At 38.7% G+C, this 20,742-nt stretch overlaps 1 protein-coding gene across 2 annotated transcripts; it reads left to right on the forward strand.

The window, feature by feature from the left end:
- si:ch211-198m17.1 (uncharacterized protein PB18E9.04c) lies at positions 1–18,002 on the forward strand. Of its 2 annotated transcripts, XM_041976112.1 has the most exons (15): positions 1–148; positions 9,060–11,147; positions 11,391–11,546; positions 13,272–13,370; positions 13,450–13,559; positions 13,652–13,710; positions 13,806–13,859; positions 13,957–14,087; positions 14,179–14,313; positions 14,927–14,969; positions 15,108–15,145; positions 15,238–15,325; positions 16,412–16,607; positions 16,871–16,903; positions 17,259–18,002. In XM_041976112.1, the coding sequence occupies exons 1-15, from the start codon at positions 97–99 to the stop codon at positions 17,385–17,387; spliced, it is 3,411 nt and encodes a 1,136-aa protein (XP_041832046.1). In that variant the 5' UTR covers positions 1–96; the 3' UTR covers positions 17,388–18,002. The 2 variants fall into 2 exon arrangements, with proteins under 2 accessions (XP_041832046.1, XP_041832053.1); XM_041976119.1 differs by lacking the exon at positions 16,871–16,903.
- The last annotated feature ends 2,740 nt before the right edge of the window (positions 18,003–20,742 follow it).

The following is a 20,742-nucleotide window of genomic DNA, read 5'->3' on the forward strand; positions in this document are numbered from 1 at the left end:
GAGAGGCGACAGCGTCAGTACCGCACCGTTATATCCACCACCACGCTACCGACACGGAGCTGCTACATTTTTTGTACAAACTTACAGCGCAGAAGCATGTCTCTCACTTATCTGCAATTCGTGTTTCTCATCTGCGCTGTCTTCAAAGGTGAGTAAAGTTTGTTTTCACCCTGGACTCTTTAATTTCATGTTCAAGTTCAGTTGACATTAGTTTAACTGAGAGTAACGCAGCTTTAATAGCCGCGTGGAGCTTAAAATCTGACTATTTCCCAGAGAAGGCCTGCAATTTATGTTACTACAACTGTTTAATGTGTCATTATCATAACCAAGATTAATTTTTGAAGCATAATTATTCATATTATTTTTAACAGTGTTGTTAGTATCTTATGGAATTGAACTGAACTGAATAATATTCTTAATATTTTGCAGCAGAAAATAAAAATTTGTTATTAATAATTAATAATTAATTAGTAATTATAGACAACTAACTGAACTAGCTAGACCAAATAAGTTCCTGCGCTGTTCTTTGTTAGAATGTAACAGAGAATAAAAATATTTTCATCTTTAAAATTCAGTAAAATGTAAACAATTTATACAACATTGTTTTTTATTAGCTACATAAATATGACAAACTTTGTCTGATAAACAAGATAAGAAACCATAAACGTAATGTAAGATTTTTATTACTAGAAAATAAAAATGAAACCTTAAAAGTTGCATAAAATCAACAAATAAATGTTTTTTGTTATTTTTAAGAAAGATGATTTTATTTATTATAATTCAACTCTCCTTTATTCTTATGAGTGTTTACAAGTGTTTAAAAGTATTTCACCTATCTGTGGAGGTGTTTTATTCCATTTCTGATAGTTTTTGAAGAAACAAAGTTTTTGTTTCACTTCTTACTAAGGGATAGGATTCCCTTATCAGTTTTGAACCTGACTCCTTCAGCTTTACTGTGAGCGTGGACAGAAGCTGGAAAGCTAGGCACACTTCTCCCTCTGAGTTTGCTCTGTGCCTCCTTGTCAGCTTGCCGAAGCCTCTCGGGGAATTTTGAGTGACTCTTCAGTGTGCACTTTGTTACTAGGCTCAACTGTTAAATCCATTAGTCACTCTTTTTTTATTAGTTTGAACCGTTCTCTGTGTTTCAAGCATCCTCGTATGAAGACAGAGGCATTCATGTGCTGGAAGCCTGCAGGCTGTGTCTGCCTTCCTGTCATGTGTTTACTTGTATAGAGAGTATAAAACTGTGAAGACAGGGAGTTGGTAGGAGCACCACTTAGGGGTGTGTGTCTGAAGAAGTGGTAAAAATGTCCATCTGAGGACCTCCTGAAAGGCTGTGCTCCTTCTCTTCTTCTTTCAAGTCTGGCACCACACTTTGTGATGCCCCTACTAAGAAATTTTTCAGATAGAGGAGCACAGCACATGCCTGCCTCTCTTACACCACATGCTCTATCATGACTCCCCCACATGTGTCATGTTTTGCTGGCCAGTCATCATGAGGTCATAACCAGAGCATGCACAACCTGCTGGCAAGTGAAAGGACCATTATTTTCTGCATTAATTGCCGTGTAATAGGAATTTGCTTCACTTTACACCAGAACATGAGCAAACACATTATAATCAGGACCTTTACGTTTTTTTTTCTCCCAGAATATAAAGAGTTTCATGCGTCATTAAGCTGCTTCCATCTTTATTCTGTGTAAAACATATTTGTTCCACTGCACCCTAAAGCTTCCCAGTATCTTGATGCAGTCCTCATTTGGTCCCCACCTGCTGCTTCATATTGTTTTTACTTCCACTTTTCATGCATACTTGCTGTTGTTTCTTCTCTTTTCTCTGGCCCTCTGTGGCTGCGTGTCTGCTGTATCCTGTTGGATTAGACGTGCTCCAGGCCAGTAAATCTCGTTCTGTAATTGGAAAGCATGTGCTGGCGGAGCTTTAATTGGATATGATATGTGCAGAAGCCCTGCAAGCAAGCTCCTGCTCCAGCGAGCCATCTGTTACCGTTACAGTAAAAGAGCTCTGTTTGCTCACAAAGAAAGAACTCATTTCTGCTTCAACTGGAGGCTGATGGGCAAAGAAAAGCCAGCAGTGGGACATAGTCAGCTGGAATAAAGAAAATATTTTATTATATATATATCCGATCTGATATGTTACCTGTGCTCCACTTTCTTCTTCATTCTGAGCTGTGTGTTATTCTCCATGTGAGTGTGTCATGCAAACACACATCAGTAGCAGAAAGAGACACAGTTCAAACCAGGAAGATGTTTATGACAGTCCAGATGGATCAGAGCTTAGAGCTGCTTTAGTTTTGCTCAGCCACCTTTAGCACTCAGGCTTTCAGTCTCATATTGATAGGCCTGATTTTCTCAGTTACGTTAAAAGCCATTATTTTGACAAGCTTCAGGGGTTGTTCTGTTACCTGCTGTGTCTGGGGTGTGGGATAAACAATAAAGTAATCATAAAATAGCAGTGTTTGAATATCAGTTCTACTTGGTTTGATTTTTTTTCCTTCATCTTTTCTGTGACCAGATCATTAGCCAAGGATTTAGTTCCTGAATCACTAACCAGCAAAAATAAAATAGATCACTAAATAAAAAGCAACAGCAGCAGAAAAAAAAACAACAAAAAACATTACTTTACTCTTTAGTTTCCTTGTAGGTTAGACATCCGCATGGACTGCCACAATTCTATAAAGCTCAGATCATGAATAAAACATTACTGGTTTGGTCCACAGCTCCAGTTCTTTATATAACAGATTATTTTTGTGAGGCTGTAGCTGTTTCTTTTTGTAAATAAAGAAACGCAGCTTACACATAGGTACATGACAATATAAACATTCAGCGTCTATCTAGATGATGACGTAGACATTTGAAATATTACTAATCTTGCTTCACCTGTCATGATGTCCAAGTAATGATTTACACTTTGGATCACTTTGATTTGAGTTTTCCACTCAATGCTTTCCACAGTCCTTTAACTTAACTATTTCACTCTCACTCACTGATAGTTAGACTTAAGCATTAAAGGGCATGGTCGGAAGTTACTTATTCATTTATTTTACTCTCACTTGTTCAGAGGTTCCTAATTGTGGATGCTTCCAAAAAAGAGCAGTCTAGTTATTTGTGGTCATCCCACAAACATGAAAATGGACTGATTAATGAAAAAGCACATTAACTTTCTATGTTTGCAGCTTCATATGAAATAATTTAGATGTAAAAATTGGCTCATAAATTCAATGATTCTGCTCAGATTATCCCTGAAAACCTTGTTTACTTGATGTTTTGCGTAACACTGGAATATAAAACTAATTACAGAATCCAGGAGTGATAACTGACAGAGAAGTAAAGTAAATATATTAATTTTTTTACATTATGTGCATCTTCTGAATTACAAATTGATAACTGTATAATAGTATGAATAAAGAATTTGTTAGTAATAAAAAGAAAAACTCCCCCAAAAAACTGAATTACCTGGTTAAAATGAGCACTTTGTGTTTTTACCACCATGGAGGCTGCTGTGTTTTTGTGCTGGATGTGTGTAACGCTACATTTATCTCTTGAGTTTACAAATTTACCAAAATTTGTGAAGAAATTGTTTCAAATGTGCTAAAGATGTGGCTGACCTTTATAACAAATTCATTTTATTCAGGTTTTATGTTTTTATTTTGTATTTTTGCTTCATTTAAACTACACAAAACATTAAAGAGAAAGCAAATATATTTTTTCACGTTTTCAGCTTCAGATTTGACTCATTCAGGAATACTTTAAGGATATTTGCCAGCATCTCTTCTCTAATCAGGACTCTCTGCTGCATGATGGACTGCTGGTTAATGACAATTAAAGCTTCCTCTGTGTCCTGTGAGGACGCTCCTGCTGAAACCGGCGTCAGCTGAGGTGCTTTGATGTGGCGTCCCTCAGGCCGGTGTCTCGCTTGCCACTGAGGAGACCTGTGTGTATCTGCTGGGCTCTGAAGCACAGGAACATGCACTTTTAAATACCAGGAGGTCATAAAGCTGTAAGAAATGCTCACTCTCATTAGCTGCAGAGGGACACAAAGTGTGCTGAAGCAATTATCTGTGAGCTGCTGTCCAGTGTGTCTTTGATCAGCTGGCTTCAGAGTCACATCCGACAACATGGTCTCAAAAACATGGCAACCATACGTACCACCCTCCACACGTCTCCCCTGCTTTTAATGAGATCTTGCCTTTTGGCCTCAGGCTCCGCTAACATTTGGGTCACAACCTCTCAGTTCAGGTTCTGCTCTGTGTGCAAGACTTAATCTGGTCTTTGGCTCATAGAGCACAGCTGGAAGTGATTGAGAAGTATTCTAGGAACGTACTTTTCCCCACGTAATGGCAGTAATGAGAAAAGAGGACATTGCAGCCTTCTGGACATTTCAGGATTGCCTCTGTGTGTCACAAGGTTTCGGCTTGTGTTAGCAGAACTGAACGGGTTTTATTCTTCAGGTGCAGCAGTGTGGGCAGGAAGTTTAGGGTGTGTAAATGGGGAAGTGGATTAGTTTATGAGCAGGTGCACTATTGTTCTGCATGAATAAAAATCTGTAATACAGACCAGAACGGAAACACAAACCTGGCTCTGTCTCTCTTTCTGCTACTGTCACTGATTTGAATTAAGGTGAAGCTTTGACCGCTGGAAGCGAACATTTCCCTGGAAACAGATCCATACTGCTTTTGTTATCTCTGCGTTACGTAATGAAAAGAGAGCCGAGGCGGACAGGTGGGGCAGCTTTCAGTGTTATTTTGTGAAACATCTTCATTGGAAGTGAAGCAAAGCTGGACCTCCTTACCTACATCCTCCTGAGCGCACGCTCACAGGCCGACCTTAGACCCACTTGTTACCCTGCCTGGCCCAGTCATCTCTTTTGTGTCTGCAGGAGATTATCCGGCTGTAGGTTAAATCCTTAAAGCCAAGGCTCCCAGTTAGCTGTGCTCACAGAGTGTCTCTTAATTACGCCACTGTTTCAACATTATTACATACAGCTATCTGTTTGTGGGTTTTGTCTTTTATGTTTTTATAACTTTTTCTAGTAGAGTTACTTTATTATTATACATGACATGGATGTTAGCTGCAGAAATTATGAGTTCTACGGTGAAATGTATGAGTTGTAACTAATATAGCAATATAGTGTATCATGGCTGTTGTTCAACCATCTCAAGACTGGGAGAGTTTATGTTTGCTTTACTCTGTGAGCTTTATTTATGGTCTACATTTTTATGTTAGTGAAAATGAAGAAGCAGCTCTGATAGTGATAGTGGAAAGAGAACCACTGTGTGGGTTTGTGTTCTTATCTCTCTTGTCTCCATTTTGTCTGTAACAAACGTATATTGACAGGCTTGGTTTTTATGATGCAAAAGTATGGTTCAATTATGTTTATCTGGAATATCTTTGATATATATCTCATCACTATAAGGAATGTAAAAAAGTTTTTATGCTTTCTGTGTAGTAGATTCAACTCTTGTCATATTAACTTTTTCAATAGATTTATCATAAGAATGTGGGGAACTTTAGAAATGTTATTCACAAAGCAAACAAACAACAAACCTGTTCAGGTTGTTTGCCTCTGTTCCTCTTTATAGGACTGTAGTGATAATCATTTTGGATGTAGAGCTCATATAAAATCTAAACAACAAATATAACATTTAATTTGAAATTTCAACATGCACAATATCACAAAAAGACTGGACTACAATAAATAGGGGCTTATAGATCTTCTTTGCATAATATATTTTGGCTTGAAATAGGACAAACACAAGTGTTTTAATCAGGGGTGTGATCCTATTTTTGTGCTTTTTCTACAGAATTGGAATGCAGTCGTGTTGAACATAACACCACATACTGCAGTATTTGTTTATGTATCGCAATAGATATCGTCATCGCCATATTTAACAATGATATCACATGCTTTCCTGAAATTGTGCCTTACTTTATCTGTCTTTTTTTTTTTGACGTTGATGAAAATGTAAAAAATGAAGATTAGAAAAAGGGAAGGCATGAAGACTTAGGAAGAAAAACCTGACTGCAGTGTTTTTGGTGAAACTACAGTGTTTCCAAAAATATAAAAGAAATACCTTAGATGCTTTCACTGTGTTTTCTTTTTGCATCATGTGTAATGTTTAATGTGGAGAGTCAAGTGGGAATCAGATTTCATTTACAAGGCTGGTCAATATGTGACGAGTTGTCAGCCAGAGATGTTTGAGCATCATACTGTTTGTATTCATTTCAATTACTACAGATAATACATTATTGTGTGTATTTTTATTATGTTCAAAGAGCTTTTTTTTTTTTTAAAGTAAACCCTTTCACCTCCTTAATCCAGCATTAATATATATAGAAAGAACTGCTGGCCCTAACAGAGCTGTTTGGCTCAGTAGCACCCATCCGACTGATCTACAGGATGAAGTGGTAACTGAAACTAGCTGCTCAGGAATCTAAAAAATGCCTAAAATGCTATTATTTTTAATACAAGGTGATAAAACACGATCCTGCAGTGTTTTATTGAAACAAAGTTGAGCGTGCATAAAGTACACAATCAAATACCTGACCTTGAAGTCAAACATTCGTGGAAAATAGGTCCTTGCCAATGAAACACCAGAAAAATGTAATAGACTAATCAAAGCAGGGTCAGCTAGATCTGATCTAAGAGGTTTTTTCCATTAATCTTGCTCACTGGTTATCCAGTAAGATTAGTCCGATCCTAATCTAGAAGAGCGTGTCTCAAACCTATACATGTGTTTTACAGCATAATCCTCCCACTGCGTGGCTTCACATAAAAATACCAAATGATGCCACTCCTTTGGTTTACAACAATTCATGAGTTTTCTATTTATTTTCACTTCTTTATCATTTATCTTGATTGCTAAATGTCTTGCTGCACTCCTTAAGTTTGTCATTTTTAAGGGTGGAGGCAGGTGGGAAGGGTGCAAATACAACATGCCCACAAAAAATGGGGTGTGTGGAGCCTGGTGATGAAGACATCAGGCCACTCAGCGTTTATTATACACTGAGTATAATCTGATATAACTCAGGATATGATATTAATCTTGATTTTTTTCACCATTTCCTTGGAAAAAAACTGTTTATGTAAGGAGTGCACCCATCTGGCTTCTCATTCTGTCTCTGCAGTCGCAGTTTGGATGCGGATGAGGAGTTGATGTAAACAGGCTGAGCTATAATCAAAGACCTCCTACTGTTTGTGTCGTTCCTCGTGCTGTCCTGTTGCTTCTTTACCTCCTCCAATAAACACCAAACAAAGAGTGGGAAGAGGCGCAGCAGCAGCAAACTGAGCAAACACTAGGCTGGTCAGACGAAGTTGGCAACACTTGTTACTTACACTTCCCATTGCTGTAAATAGCTGTCATTTACTGTAGTTCTCTTCTGCTGAGTCACAGCATCTGTCAACTTTTCAACACCCTAAAGAGCTTTTCTGCCCTCTGTGACTACAGCTGAAACTGTCGTCACAGTTGTTACAGAAAAATTAGGGCTTCTAATCTTCTACAAAGTACTTTTAGGATTTTCACATGACACAGTGTTTACCTAATTCTGCTTGCAGTGCAGACTCTAACCTCAGAGACCAAATGAACATTTTGTTAAGTGAATTTAGAAACATGCTTATTTATGTGAACAAAAACAAATAAGTATGTATTCTGCAAAGTTTCCCTTGCAGCACATGTAAATGTCTTAAGCCATGAATATATACCATGAATATTATGTAATAGAATATTAGGCATTCATCTAATATTCATACCTTTGTGTGCTGTAGAAGTGACAGTGTGTATATCAGAATTTTTAGCTCTAAAGTGGATTTTTGTGTCTTTTAGCTCATTGTTTTGGTTACACGTGGTAACTTACCACATTTAAATGAGCAAAATGACTGCAATAAGGTTGCAGCTCCAATCGGACCTGCTCTGTTCACATGGACCCTGAAAAAGATGTTTCAGTTATTTTATCCGTTTATCACATTTGAATGAAATAAATCATGTGCAGAATTGTCTAACTTCACAAGAACAGCAGAAGAAGAAACAGTGATTTCTGATGTAAACAACACTGCATTTGTGTTTTTTTTTATAGAGATATTTTAGTATCTTCGCCCCTTAAAATATTAAAATCTCAAGCAATGTATTTGTATCACATACTGAACAGCCACCATGACTTCTAGCTTCAGAATTAAGTCCATGATTATGTTACATTGACATATAACTGATATAACTGACATACGCAGTAAGACTAATTTCTCCTTGAATTTCTGAATGTGTTTTCATGCACGCCTATCCGAATAGGAATTGGTATAACCCATCTCGATTACAACTAAATTTTAATCAGATCAGAATCTTCTGATAGATTTACATGACAATTTTTTATTCCAGTCAAGCTTTTTATCCCTAAAACTTAAAACAGGTGCAGATGTTTAAACAGGGCTAGTGTGTCTGCTTTCATTGTAATATTGTTATTACTGACAGGCAGCTTTTTTCAGAAAAACTCAAACTAGTTACATTAAAAATCCAGCAGTAAAATTTTGACTTCACACCAGAGACCATGGTTCCTATGACAATCCATACTTTCTGGCATGCTACACATGCAGCCACTGCCTCAGGCCTGTGGTGCACATGTGAAAATAGCTTGGATTAAAAACTCATCGTTGATCGAGAATGAAGCAGTTAAAATACAGATCATTTTCTCTGGAGTTGTTTAAAATCAGAATAGAAAGAATTTTTGGTTTCTGTTTACATCATATTGTTTTAGGCGAATAGACAACTTAAACTGCCACATGTGTGAATCAGCTCACAACACAAACATTTTATGCAATTTCTGCAATTTCAAAGCAAAAATGTATTTTTAGGAAAATGATATTGCTCTGAAAATAGTTGGAAATTTAGAAAGTTTGTCTATACAAAAGGCATGTATGTACACAGATGTTGCCAATATGCATTTCTGTATGCAAGAGAAATCCTACGCATTCTTATGGGTTAATCCTTTTGTTTGGTTATGTCCAAGGGATAGAAGATATTGAGCTGATTTGGTTTTGTGCTTTTGTTTCAGTTGAAGAAATAACAACAGTGGACCCTAGCACATCTGATGCATCTATAGATGGGAACATATCAAGTGCACCTTCCCCACCAAGACCAACTTCCAACAGTGACCACACAGCAAGCAGCTCAACTGATTCTGTGCCAAATTTTGATGGAACCACTTCCACCACAATGCCAGAGACAGACAACACAACAGTGAATGACACCTCAAATTCAACCACTTTACCCTCTCCAACAGCTTCAAGTGAAGGGATCAGTCCAACAAACAATGACAGTGCAACAAGCACAGGCATCCAACCCACGAATGATGGTGCAACTACAAGTGCACAGATTGCAGATGGAAGTACAACTGCACGCATCACACCCACAAGAGGCGACCGAATAACAACTGCACAGATCACACCCACAAGAGGCGACAGAATTACAAGTTCAGAGATCACAGCTACAAGCAACAATACGACTACAAGCTCACTGAGCACAATCATAAGCGATGGTACAACTATAAGTGAGAGTGCAACAAGTGCATCAATTGAGTCTACAAGTAATGTCGCAGCATCAAATGCACCAATCACACCTACAAGCACACAGATCACATCTAAAAGTAACAACGGAACAACAAATGCATCATTCACACCCACAAGCAACAACACAACAGCATTTGAAAACACAACTATTAACAAACCAATTACACCAACAAACAACGCAACTACAAGCGAACCAATCACACCATCAAACAACGCAACTACAAGCGAACCAATCACACCTACAAACAACGCAACTACAAGCGAACCAATCACACCTACAAACAATGCAACTACAAGCGAACCAATCACACCTACAAGCAACGCAAGTACAAGCGAACCAATCACACCTACAAACAATGCAACTACAAGCGAACCAATCACACCTACAAACAATGCAACTACAAGCGAACCAATCACACCTACAAACAACGCAACTACAAGCGAACCAATCACACCTACAAGCAACGCAAGTACAAGCGAACCAATCACACCATCAAACAATGTAACTACAAGCGAACCAATCACACCATCAAACAATGCAACTACAAGCGAACCAATCACACCATCAAACAATGCAACTACAAGCGAACCAATCACACCATCAAACAACGCAACTACAAGCGAACCAATCACACCATCAAACAACGCAACTACAAGCGAACCAATCACACCTACAAACAATGCAACTACAAGCGAACCAATCACACCATCAAACAACGCAACTACAAGCGAACCAATCACACCATCAAACAACGCAACTACAAGCGAACCAATCACACCATCAAACAACGCAACTACAAGCGAACCAATCACACCATCAAACAACGCAACTACAAGCAAACCAATCACACCATCAAACAATGCAACTACAAGCGAACCAATCACACCATCAAACAATGCAACTACAAGCGAACCAATCACACCATCAAACAATGCAACTACAAGAGAACCAATCACACCTACAAACAACGCAACTACAAGCGAACCAATCACACCTACAAACAACGCAACTACAAGCAAACCAATCACACCTACAAACAATGCAAGTACAGGTGGAACGAACAGTCCTACAAACAACGCAACTACAAATGACTCAATCACACCTACAACTGCAGATGTGACTTCAAGTGATGGAATCACACCTACAAGCAACAATTCAACTACAGGCACACAGTTCAGCACAATTACAGCTATCACAGGCAACTTTTCAACTTTGATTACCACTGCTACTACACAACCAAACATCACAACTCCAACTCCAGCAACCATGCAAACCAGTAACACCACAGCAGCTACAAGCTCAGTCACTGCAGAAAGCTCCACTGCTGTATTAACTACCTTTGCACTAACCAACTCTACTAACACCTCTCCTGAGACTCCTGCATCTACTGCTACATCTTTTTTCTCCACCACAAACACGACACTCACAGCTGGATCCCCATCTGCTTCACCTACCTCACCTACCTCCATCTACACATCTGACTCTGTCCCTTCAAGCACCTCCCCAGGCAGTAGCACTGTACCCCCCACTGGAATGACCACCATCCTTAATTCCTCAACAGTAACATCAGGAGGTAATGTTGGTGTTTGTTCCTAGAATTAGAATAGTCTAGCATGCAGATGAGGGGGAATTTGTAGAAGAAACCTGTTTTTTAAATGAAGGGTTAGGGGTGTTCTAAAGCCTTGCTTTGTGTTCCATAGCAATTTTTTGTACAGCTTTACACAATATCAGGTACTTCCGTATTTGCAGTGTAGACATGTGCTTTGTCATGTGCTTACATGTTGTTGGGCTGATTGTGTCTCATTTTTGTTGACAGAAACCATAGAAACTCACCCAACAACAGCCTCACCCAGCACCACCACTCCCACCACCAACAATAATACTACCAATATTGTCAGCACCCTGCAGCCAACAGATAGCACCATCAGCAGCTCCTCCACTACAGCTCTGACCAGCCCCAGCCCAGTTATTGGTTTGTACTTTTTTCTTGTTTTGTGGTTGCCCTCCAAAAAGTTTGGTTTTATGCTGATGATATCATGATACTAGGTTTTTTATTGCACACTTATTGGCCAAAGCAGTCATGATAACAATATTATCATGATATTATTGTGAATCTTGAAAAAAATGTAACTGCTGACACACCAATTCAGGTTTGTATGTTTTTTTTGTCTCTTTTTGGGAAGTTAAATGAGGTAAGAAATGAAAAAAAGAGTTTTATTTTATCATTTGAGATCAAGTAACAATATTTTGTAAATGATCAACACAATATTCACATTATATTCATTTAATATAACTTACCATCAATACCAGTAAATCACAACACTTCATTAACATGTCAAGAGATTATAAAGTAAAGTTTTGGAATTTTGCTTAAACAGAATTTATGAATCAGACAAATTCCATTAACCTTTTGAGCCCTATGCCTAATTTTTAGGCCTTTGCTCAAAAATTAATTATCCATAATGAAATGAGTTTATTTCTGCAACCACATTATCTGAATACTTTTGGAGTCATCATAAAGGGAACACTTTATTATGATTTGTTAAGATGTGTAAATATCCTTTCTATGTTAGTGGTGAAGAATAAATAAAAATGGTACATATCACAAATTAAAAGAGTTTCAGACTTGCCTAAAAAACCCCAAAGACTTTCGGATGAATATTAATATCCCTTTGGAATGATGCGTCTGGAGCTCTAAACCTCTATTAATCACAGTACAGTATATGAACATTATCTCTGCAAAGGTCAGCTGATTAAAGGGAAACAGAACAAAATTAGAGATGTTTCAGTACAGACAGTTCAGATAAAGTCTCCAAAATGGTCATTCTTGGCACAGTGAGGCCATCCCTTGTTATCGAGGTCCTCAGGTTTCAAAATGTTAACAACCTTAAAATGAATAAACTAGGCTGTGTAATGACGAAATCCACAACAACATACCAAGGAAAAAGATTAAAAAAAGACACAATTTCTTCAGCCACATGTTAAAGAAAAAAGGAGATAAGACTTTATTGATCCTTCAGTGGGGATATTTACATGTTACAGCAGCAAGAATGTGGAGGAAAGAGGTAACATCTATCTGTTTGCCACCTCCTTGATGGAGTCCAGTGAGAAGCCCACGACAGATCCAGCTGCAGGCTACCACATCTGATTCACAGCCATGCATCTTCACGTACTGTGGTCTGTCAGTGAGGTAGTTGATGCTCCATACAACCAGTTGTTGGTCCATCTTCCCCTGCAGCAGTAATGGATGGTGTTGAAAGAACTGGAGAAGTCAAAGAACTTCTCACTACAGAGAGAAGAGGAGAGTTCCTCAGAAATCTCTTACAAATGTATATGCTGTGTCACTGCACCCATCTGTGAGTAGCACTTCTCAAGTCTGGAAAGCCTCAGCCCTACAAAAACTCAAATAACTTGACAGTCTGATATGTTCATCTGGCCTTTAAAGTCTCTAGATACCAATCTCGTGGAACCTGATGGCATCTTTGGAAAACAATCCTATTTTTGAACCCACAGGAGCTAAAAGATTTTGTTGTTATTTTCTCATACCCCACTGCACTGCCTTCTAGTTTTTGGTGTAAACTTGCTGACTGACAAAAAGACAATAAAAGACAAAGTTGTCTGCGTTCTTGTTAAAACACAATAGAAACAAATTAATGGAACTTGTTTAGTTGAAATGTTTTCTTCTGTCTCTCAACAGTGTGTCCAGCCACCCCGTGTCCTGTTAAGAGCGTCTGTCTGAACGGCACATGTCAGTGTCTCACTGGTAACTACTTGCTGAACGGACGTTGTGCACCTGGTAAGAACATAAAGCATGTCTGTATTACAACAGAAATTATACTGGTGTTAGTTTATGTTCTCTTCTTCTCTTTGCTCAGCCCAAGTGTTCCCAGGCAGCCTTCAGCTCAACTCCCTGACATTTGACAATCAAATGAGCAACAGGTCTTCAAGCATTTTTCAGAGCACAGCAGCGAATATCTCAGCAGCGGTAGGCTGAGCAGTCATGATGCATTTTGAGCAGAGATCATGCTGCATATGCTCCGTTCTTGCTCATTAGATCTCATTTATCCTGTTTTGCAGCTCAGAGATGTTCTTAAAAATGAGCTGGGGTACATCCAGTCTGATGTTGTTCAGCTTCAGTGAGTATTTTGACTTTATGCTGCCTCACAAAGACACCATGCCTCATAACATAAGTGTGTCTCAGCCCTGTCGCTGCTTTTCATTAATTCCCCAGACGTGGAAGCGTGCAAGCAACTTTGAACACCCGGTCTGATGTTGTTCGACTTCAGTGAGTATTTTCTTTCTTTATGCTGCTGCACAGACACCTTTACTCATGTCGTATAAATGTGTTTCGGCCATATTGATGCTTTTCTATAATTCTCCAGACGTGGAATCGTGATAGCAACTGTGAATAACATCTTTGAAAACACCAACGCCACCCAAGATTCTGTCTCTCAGACCATTAAAGATGCTATAACCAACTCGACGGGGGTGCTGAGTAATGCTTTTTTCACAAGTAAGAATTGACTGGACACTATGAAGGGAAAAATAGAGCAAAGGCTCAATTACATCATGCCAATTTCTGTTTTGTACTTGCTCTGTCTCAGGCACAATGCTGTGTATGCAAGAGCCATTACCTTGTGATGTTTCCACTACAACATGCACTGAAAAAGACAGGCAGGCAGCTTGTTCCTGTAAAGAGGGATACATCTCCGTTGTTTACTCAAACATCAGCTGCAGAGGTAGGATATTTCTCTTTTTAATAATTTTATAACATATTTTAGTTTTGCCAGGATTCTGCTATTACAGCATTATTTTAAAAAGTCACATATATAAACTGTAAGAGCAGACAACATGCTGCGTCAAGTGAATATTTTCTAGCTGATCTACAGTCCAGAGAACTGTAACAAAACCTCCTTATCCTCACTGAAAAACATGTGTGTGGGAATGAGGGAGAAAAACAACAGGGAGTGAGACTCACAGACGAGGTCAAGAGCTGCAGCCTTTTCTTCATGCCGACCCCTGACCCTATCTTCATTTATCTCTCTAAATCTATTTTCATTTAAACTGGGATGTTACCCTGGAAACGTGCAGAGGAATTGCGGCCTTGCTTCTCTGTGTGTGGTTGTAACCAGTGAGATCAGCTGTAGGAAAAAATTGTTAAAGAATAAGCCTCAAACAAATGCTGTTTACAGTTCCTTTCCAGAGAAAAGCATGCAGAAAAAAATGTGCTTGTTTGTGGTGGTCATTGTTTACTGCATGCGCAGCCGAGCATAGTGAGTCTGAAACTGTAGCTTGTTATGTTTGTGTTTCAGTCTTTTACAAAACTTGGTGGTGTTGTGTTTCTTTTTGTAGCCTGTCCCAGTGGTCAGAGAGCAGAGGGAGGTTCATGCATACCGTGAGTACAAACATTTTGAACTTTGTGGGTTGTGTAAGGTGTGTATGTGTGTATGGTATGTGTTGAGGTGTGAAGGTACTGGCTCCCCCATGTGGATTCAGTTTTAAACTCCACCGACATGTTGCTGTTTTCTTTCAGATGTTCATTTGGGTATGCTGGCTTCAACTGCAATGACTGTGAGTGACTTCTCTGATTCAAAAAGAAAATGATGCAGCCATGTTTATGCTCTGATGCACTAAAGGTTAAATGCTCAACTGTGTGTTCACAGCGGCCCTGCTGGCGGTGGTGATCATCTCATGTGTACTAGGAGGAATTTTACTCATCCTTGTTCTGGCTTTGTTCATTTACTGCTGCTGGTGAGAATGTTAAACATCACTAATCCTCCCAAATTCACCAACCCCACCTTTTAATCTCTTTCTCTTATGACTTACATGCTACTCTACAGATAGTCAAAGAATTCGAAAGCACTTTTATCCACTGAACCTGTATAGATGTGGTTTTGAGGATTTATGGATCAAAGAAAACATGTTTGAAAAAAAAAGTAGAGTAGGCTGGTCTCTTACCTGAGATAGATGAAATGATTAATAGACTTTGTTTTTGTTAAGGAACTGCTTTACGTTAAATTAAAGCAATTACACATTTTGGAAATGAGCATTTATTGGATATGTAACCTATGTAACTACAACTTTGGTCCTTTTCCCTTCACAAGTGATTATAATTATCACTGCAGTGTGACTGCTTGTAGACAAGAAACAACAAATCAGAGGGTGTGTGGGTGTATAAAACCATACCTGCAATTACTGATGAGGCAATTTATGTCACGTTGACCCCTGCAGACCCTTGTGTCCTTGCAGATGCTTATTCATGTCTGCTCTTAGTACAGTACCTTCTGCTTTACTTGGAGTTTTCCTGCAGGATGCATGCCATGTATCATCAACTGATTATTGTCCTCTGAGTCAAACTTTAAATATTTATTGACAGTCTTCACAATTTGTGTTCTCAAATTTAAACCTATTCCATTGTCCTAAAATCTTTTTAAGTTAAATTACTGCACAGACAAACCTGAGGTTACATGTATGTTTGAGCAGAGCCAGCATGTCGCCTTCTGATGATTAAATTTATGTCGTATAATCCTCATGAACCCTACATCCTGTCTGTGAACGCTCATAGAGATATATTGTATAATTTCTACTCCGGTTGTTAAACTTTCATGTAGACATTTGTCTTCAAAGCTGCAGTTAATACACATTTTTATGTGTATTTACAGCAGGGTTAACTCACAATCAACCACAGTGGAGATGTTTCAGGCCTCAGCTCTACCAATCACATTGACAACTTGCAGAAATTCATTGTCTGAATTAAAGTACTGTAAAAAGAAATACAACAGTTTTACTCCCAACATGTGCACACATTATACAGTCTCTGCTATTTGTGTGTGTCAGGAGGACATGCTCAAAGAGTGAGACGAACTTACGTAGCAGCCCGTACTCATCAGAGGACTCAAGCAAGCCGTGGCCCACTGGCATCACCCCGATCCCCCGAGCCACCACCAACTGGGAGCCATCTCCTTCCATAGAGATGACAGAAGGGGGCAGCACTTACGCCCTGGTGGACAAAAAGCATCAAAGCAACGGCCTGGTGAGTTCTCACATTTGATCTTCTGCTAACGAATCAGCCTTTTAGTTAGTCCACCTGTCAGATTAACTCATCTCTGTTTGCCTCACCTTCCTGTATCACTCCCGAGGAAGATAACACATGCACACATACTGTAAATGCTTTATTTTAAAATTGATTCACAGTTGTATGTTTAACCCAATCGTCCAGAATTCAAATACAGTGCTGCTAGCATTAGTCCCCTTCCTTGCTCCCTGCTTTGCCTGACTCACAGTGTGTTGCTTTAGGGTTTGCACCTGAAGCAGAATGGATGGAAAAAGGTAAGGCATGGCTTTGCTTTTAGATTCTGATTTGCTTTGATGCCCGCTGCTAATGATTTAGACAGTGAGAAAAATGGTGATGCTGTTTCTGGGGGACGGGAAGCTTCATGAGGAATCTCATGGGGTTATGTGGAAAGCTGTCTGCCTCCATATTCATGCTAATCCTTGTAAAAGACAGTTGAATGTAATTCCTCTAACCGTAATTTGGGAATAATCTTGAACAGTTATCAGTCCACATTGGTGAGTTGGTTACCTTTGTATGTGCGTTTGGCTTTCTGGGTCTCTGCATGTGGATGTGCAAAGCCTCACCTTGTCAAAAAAACTAAAATACTCTCTGCTTCAACTGACTTTTCAGTCGGGATCTTACGAGCTCAACCCTGAAGGAATGAAGACCTTCAAAGGTAAAAATACATCCCGGTACTCGTATCTGGTCCAAGGCCACGAGAACCCATACTTCCTGCCAGGAGATGAGAAGAAAAACTGACACAAGAGGATCAAAAAGAAGTTTGGAAACTCTGACACTACAGGCACATTTCCTGAGCAGGGCCAGGCTATTTATAAACATATGACATATTCTGAACTTTTTGGAATCACAAAGGACACAAAACTGTAACCAAAGAGCTTAATTAATTCCTGCAGAAACACTTTTAAATGGATTTTTTTTTTTCTAAATGAGAGTTGTGTGCTTTGTGGCTGCTTTTAATAAACACAGCCAGCAGATGTCACTGTTGCTTTTTAATTTTGGTACTTTTTTGTTAAAGGTTATATTTCACTTCTCATGTTTTTTTTAAACATTTGAAGAAATCAGTGTAGTTAAAAAAAAATGGAGCTTCTTACTTTACTAATTGCACTAAAGTATGTGTAAAGTTTACCACAAGTTTTTTCTCTGGAATCAAAAGTGAATTGAATGTGAGCTTTCTGGGGTTGCTGTAGCTATTTTTAGGGGTCTGATTATAATTTAGAGAAGAAATCTTGAATAACTAAAGGGGCTGGATCCCTGGTTGGGATTATTTTTAAAGGGATTTCTGTTGTAGCAGTCCAACGCTGAGTATTTGTTGCAGCTGCACTTGCAAAATGTGCCTGTGGTAGTGGTTTGTCTGAAAAATAGGAAACATTATGCAAATCTGGTGATAAAGCCGGTCTCTCAGATGTGCCAATTATCACTTGTGTACATTTCTTTTTAAGATTCTATATGAATATATTTATCCATGTGTGTATGAGGCAATGCATTGTTTTATAAGTGTGTGAAGTTTTTGTAAAAAGAAATTAATCTTATGGCAGAGAATGTGTGTGTGTGCAGTAAAAATAAATTAATTTAAACAAAAGCAGTTGTTTTTCATAATTTAACAAAGCTTTCAGCATGATCAGACCAGTAGGTTTGATCATTTCTTGAATTTTTTAAAGCCTTTTTTGTTTCTCATGAAGTTTCTCAAGTTGCTCACAGTGTCACATTTGCAGCAAATGTCCATCGATATAGCGAAGAACGATATAAGAGTACTTCACTCTTTTATTTTGTAAATCTTTTTTTGTAGACGTGTTAGTTTCCGTCTTGTCGTTGTTGTCACACCTGTCTTCAATCAGTTAATTAACGTCTGAGTTCAGTCAGTGGGTCCGCTCCTTTACGGTCAGCCGGGCGATGAGTCGGGGAGAAGTGATGGCGGAGGAGGAGCTAGCCGCTCAAATGGAGGGAAGAACGTTTACCAGTGAAAAGAGGCTTAACAAAACAAGAGGCATAAATTTTTCAGGGCGAAACCAATCAATAAGAATAAAAAAGTTAATAATAAAGCCATAACTGTGTAGTGTGCAAAGTTTACAAATCAGTTGGAGGTCTCACACAAAGGTTCTCATGCGGATCTATCATTTCAGGGGATTGCCAGATAATTGTAAAAAATATATATCTAGCCTACATTTATCAAATAAACTTGTGATTTTTACCAGGGCTGTCAAAATGAAACCATTAATGAACAGACAACTCTGCCATGCCATATTATAAATCTTAATTTCACATTATCTCCACCAGAGAAGCCGATTTTGGGTACATGTCTTATTATCACAGCAGTGAACCACCAAAATACACTTTATCATCCTTATTTATGAAGATTCTACGTTTTCCAGCTTTACATTAAGAGGAACAATGCAAAATGACCCATTTGATACATCACACAATTAATCACTCATTGCTCGGGTTCCTGAATATATTTTTGTAAATGTAAACAAACTTTTTGTAAACTGTAAACAATCTAAATATCAGGTAAAAATTACATTAAGGTCCTCAAGCAGTAATGAGTTAATTTAATTTAGCAGCTGATTGCATACACTGCTCTGAACCTGACATTGTATAATCCTGTAGGAACAGCCTCTTCACCGACGTGGAGTCAAGTTGTGAGAAAGGGCCGACAACGAAATGGAATGCGGCCATCAGGTAAACTCTGCCTGTCACGCGGCAGAGGAAATCTGCGCCGAGGTTGTGGGTAACATCAAGGTGGTGAAAGCTAAGTTGGTGTTTTTGCCTCAAAGGTTTCACCAGACCTGGATACAGACACTTTAACTTTGCATCTTGAGGAAAAACTCGGTCGTTGGGTCACCTGTCGAAAGATAAACAATGTACACAGCAGATATGGCGCATTTCAAGTCTCCGCGGAGGCTCCGTAAGAAGGAGCGTTTGTTCAGCAATTATATGATCCACGTCGGACTGCATAGACTGGATCTAAGGTTACCTTGGACCAGTAAAAAAAAAAAAAAAAAAAAAAAATGGAGGAGGGGGGTCTGGTGGTACTCGGAATCAGTCATGATAAATGGATATTCGGGTTCTGTCTTATAACTGAACTGTCGTGGCCTGCGCTTAGAGCTGTGATGTTTTATGTTTACAAGAGTTTTTTCTTTTCTTTTTCTTTTTTTTTTAAGCAAAGGGACTTAGGTAAATTAAATTCAGTCCATGATAACTTTCATGGGGTGGGAGAATCTACATGTGATATGGGAATGGGAATGGTTAGAGGTAGAATTCCAGGAGGTGTTGCAGTCCTGTGGAACAGGAGGCTCATCAATAAATGATCAAGCCAGGTTCTGACTGATGTATAGCAATTCAACTGAAGTATGATGATGAAGAAGTCCTTTTTCTAAATATGTATACACCTTAAAGCTATTTGAATTTAGATGAATATTTAAATAGGCTTGATTTTATCAGTTGTTTTATTCAGACTAATACTGCTTCTAGTATATATTGGGGATATGAATTTAGACAGAAAATCATTGTTTGCCAATCATATGTTTGAGTTTTGTCAAGATAATAATTTTGTATTACCAAGCAAAGAGCTTTTACCTTCGGACACCTAAACTTTTCATATTCGTGAGGCTTGGCACAGTACGTCATGGCTGGATCATTGCAAAGCAGATGTACGTTCATCAATAGAGTGTATGAGCATCTTTTATGAGGTGGCAACAACTAATCAGATACTAGTTGCAATTTCTAAGAATGTTGATTGTATAGCTTTGCAATTAAGACATGAAAATTGTGTAGATTCCCATGAAGTGGAATGGTCATCTCTTACAAAGGAAGACCTTCTGGCCTGTTATACTTGTACAGACGAATCGCTATGCAACATTCATCTACCTGAATGCTATCACGTGTAACGGTGTTAACTGTAGATGCAGAGCATAGGTGGGGGCTCTGTTCAGTGTATGAGGATAATGTTAGTGAGTTTTTTTATATGACGGTGGTAAGCCCCATTTTAATTGCATGAACAAAGTACAAAACATGGAGCCTGGTTGGAATAAGTATGTAGCTGAAAATCATGCTGAAGCTCGTTCAGCTGCGAGGGCATGAGCATTAGCAGGTAGGT

This window comes from Melanotaenia boesemani, chromosome 2, assembly GCF_017639745.1.
Source record: "Melanotaenia boesemani isolate fMelBoe1 chromosome 2, fMelBoe1.pri, whole genome shotgun sequence".
NCBI classification, from domain to species: Eukaryota; Metazoa; Chordata; class Actinopteri; order Atheriniformes; family Melanotaeniidae; genus Melanotaenia; species Melanotaenia boesemani.

Coding starts and splice junctions, on each gene's coding strand:
- si:ch211-198m17.1 (XM_041976112.1), top strand. CDS start 97: ATGTCTCTCACTTATCTGCAATTCGTGTTTCTCATCTGCGCTGTCTTC. Junction 11,148..11,390: donor CTCAACAGTAACATCAGGAG/GTAATGTTGGTG, acceptor TTTTGTTGACAG/AAACCATAGAAACTCACCCA. Junction 13,860..13,956: donor TCTGATGTTGTTCGACTTCA/GTGAGTATTTTC, acceptor ATAATTCTCCAG/ACGTGGAATCGTGATAGCAA.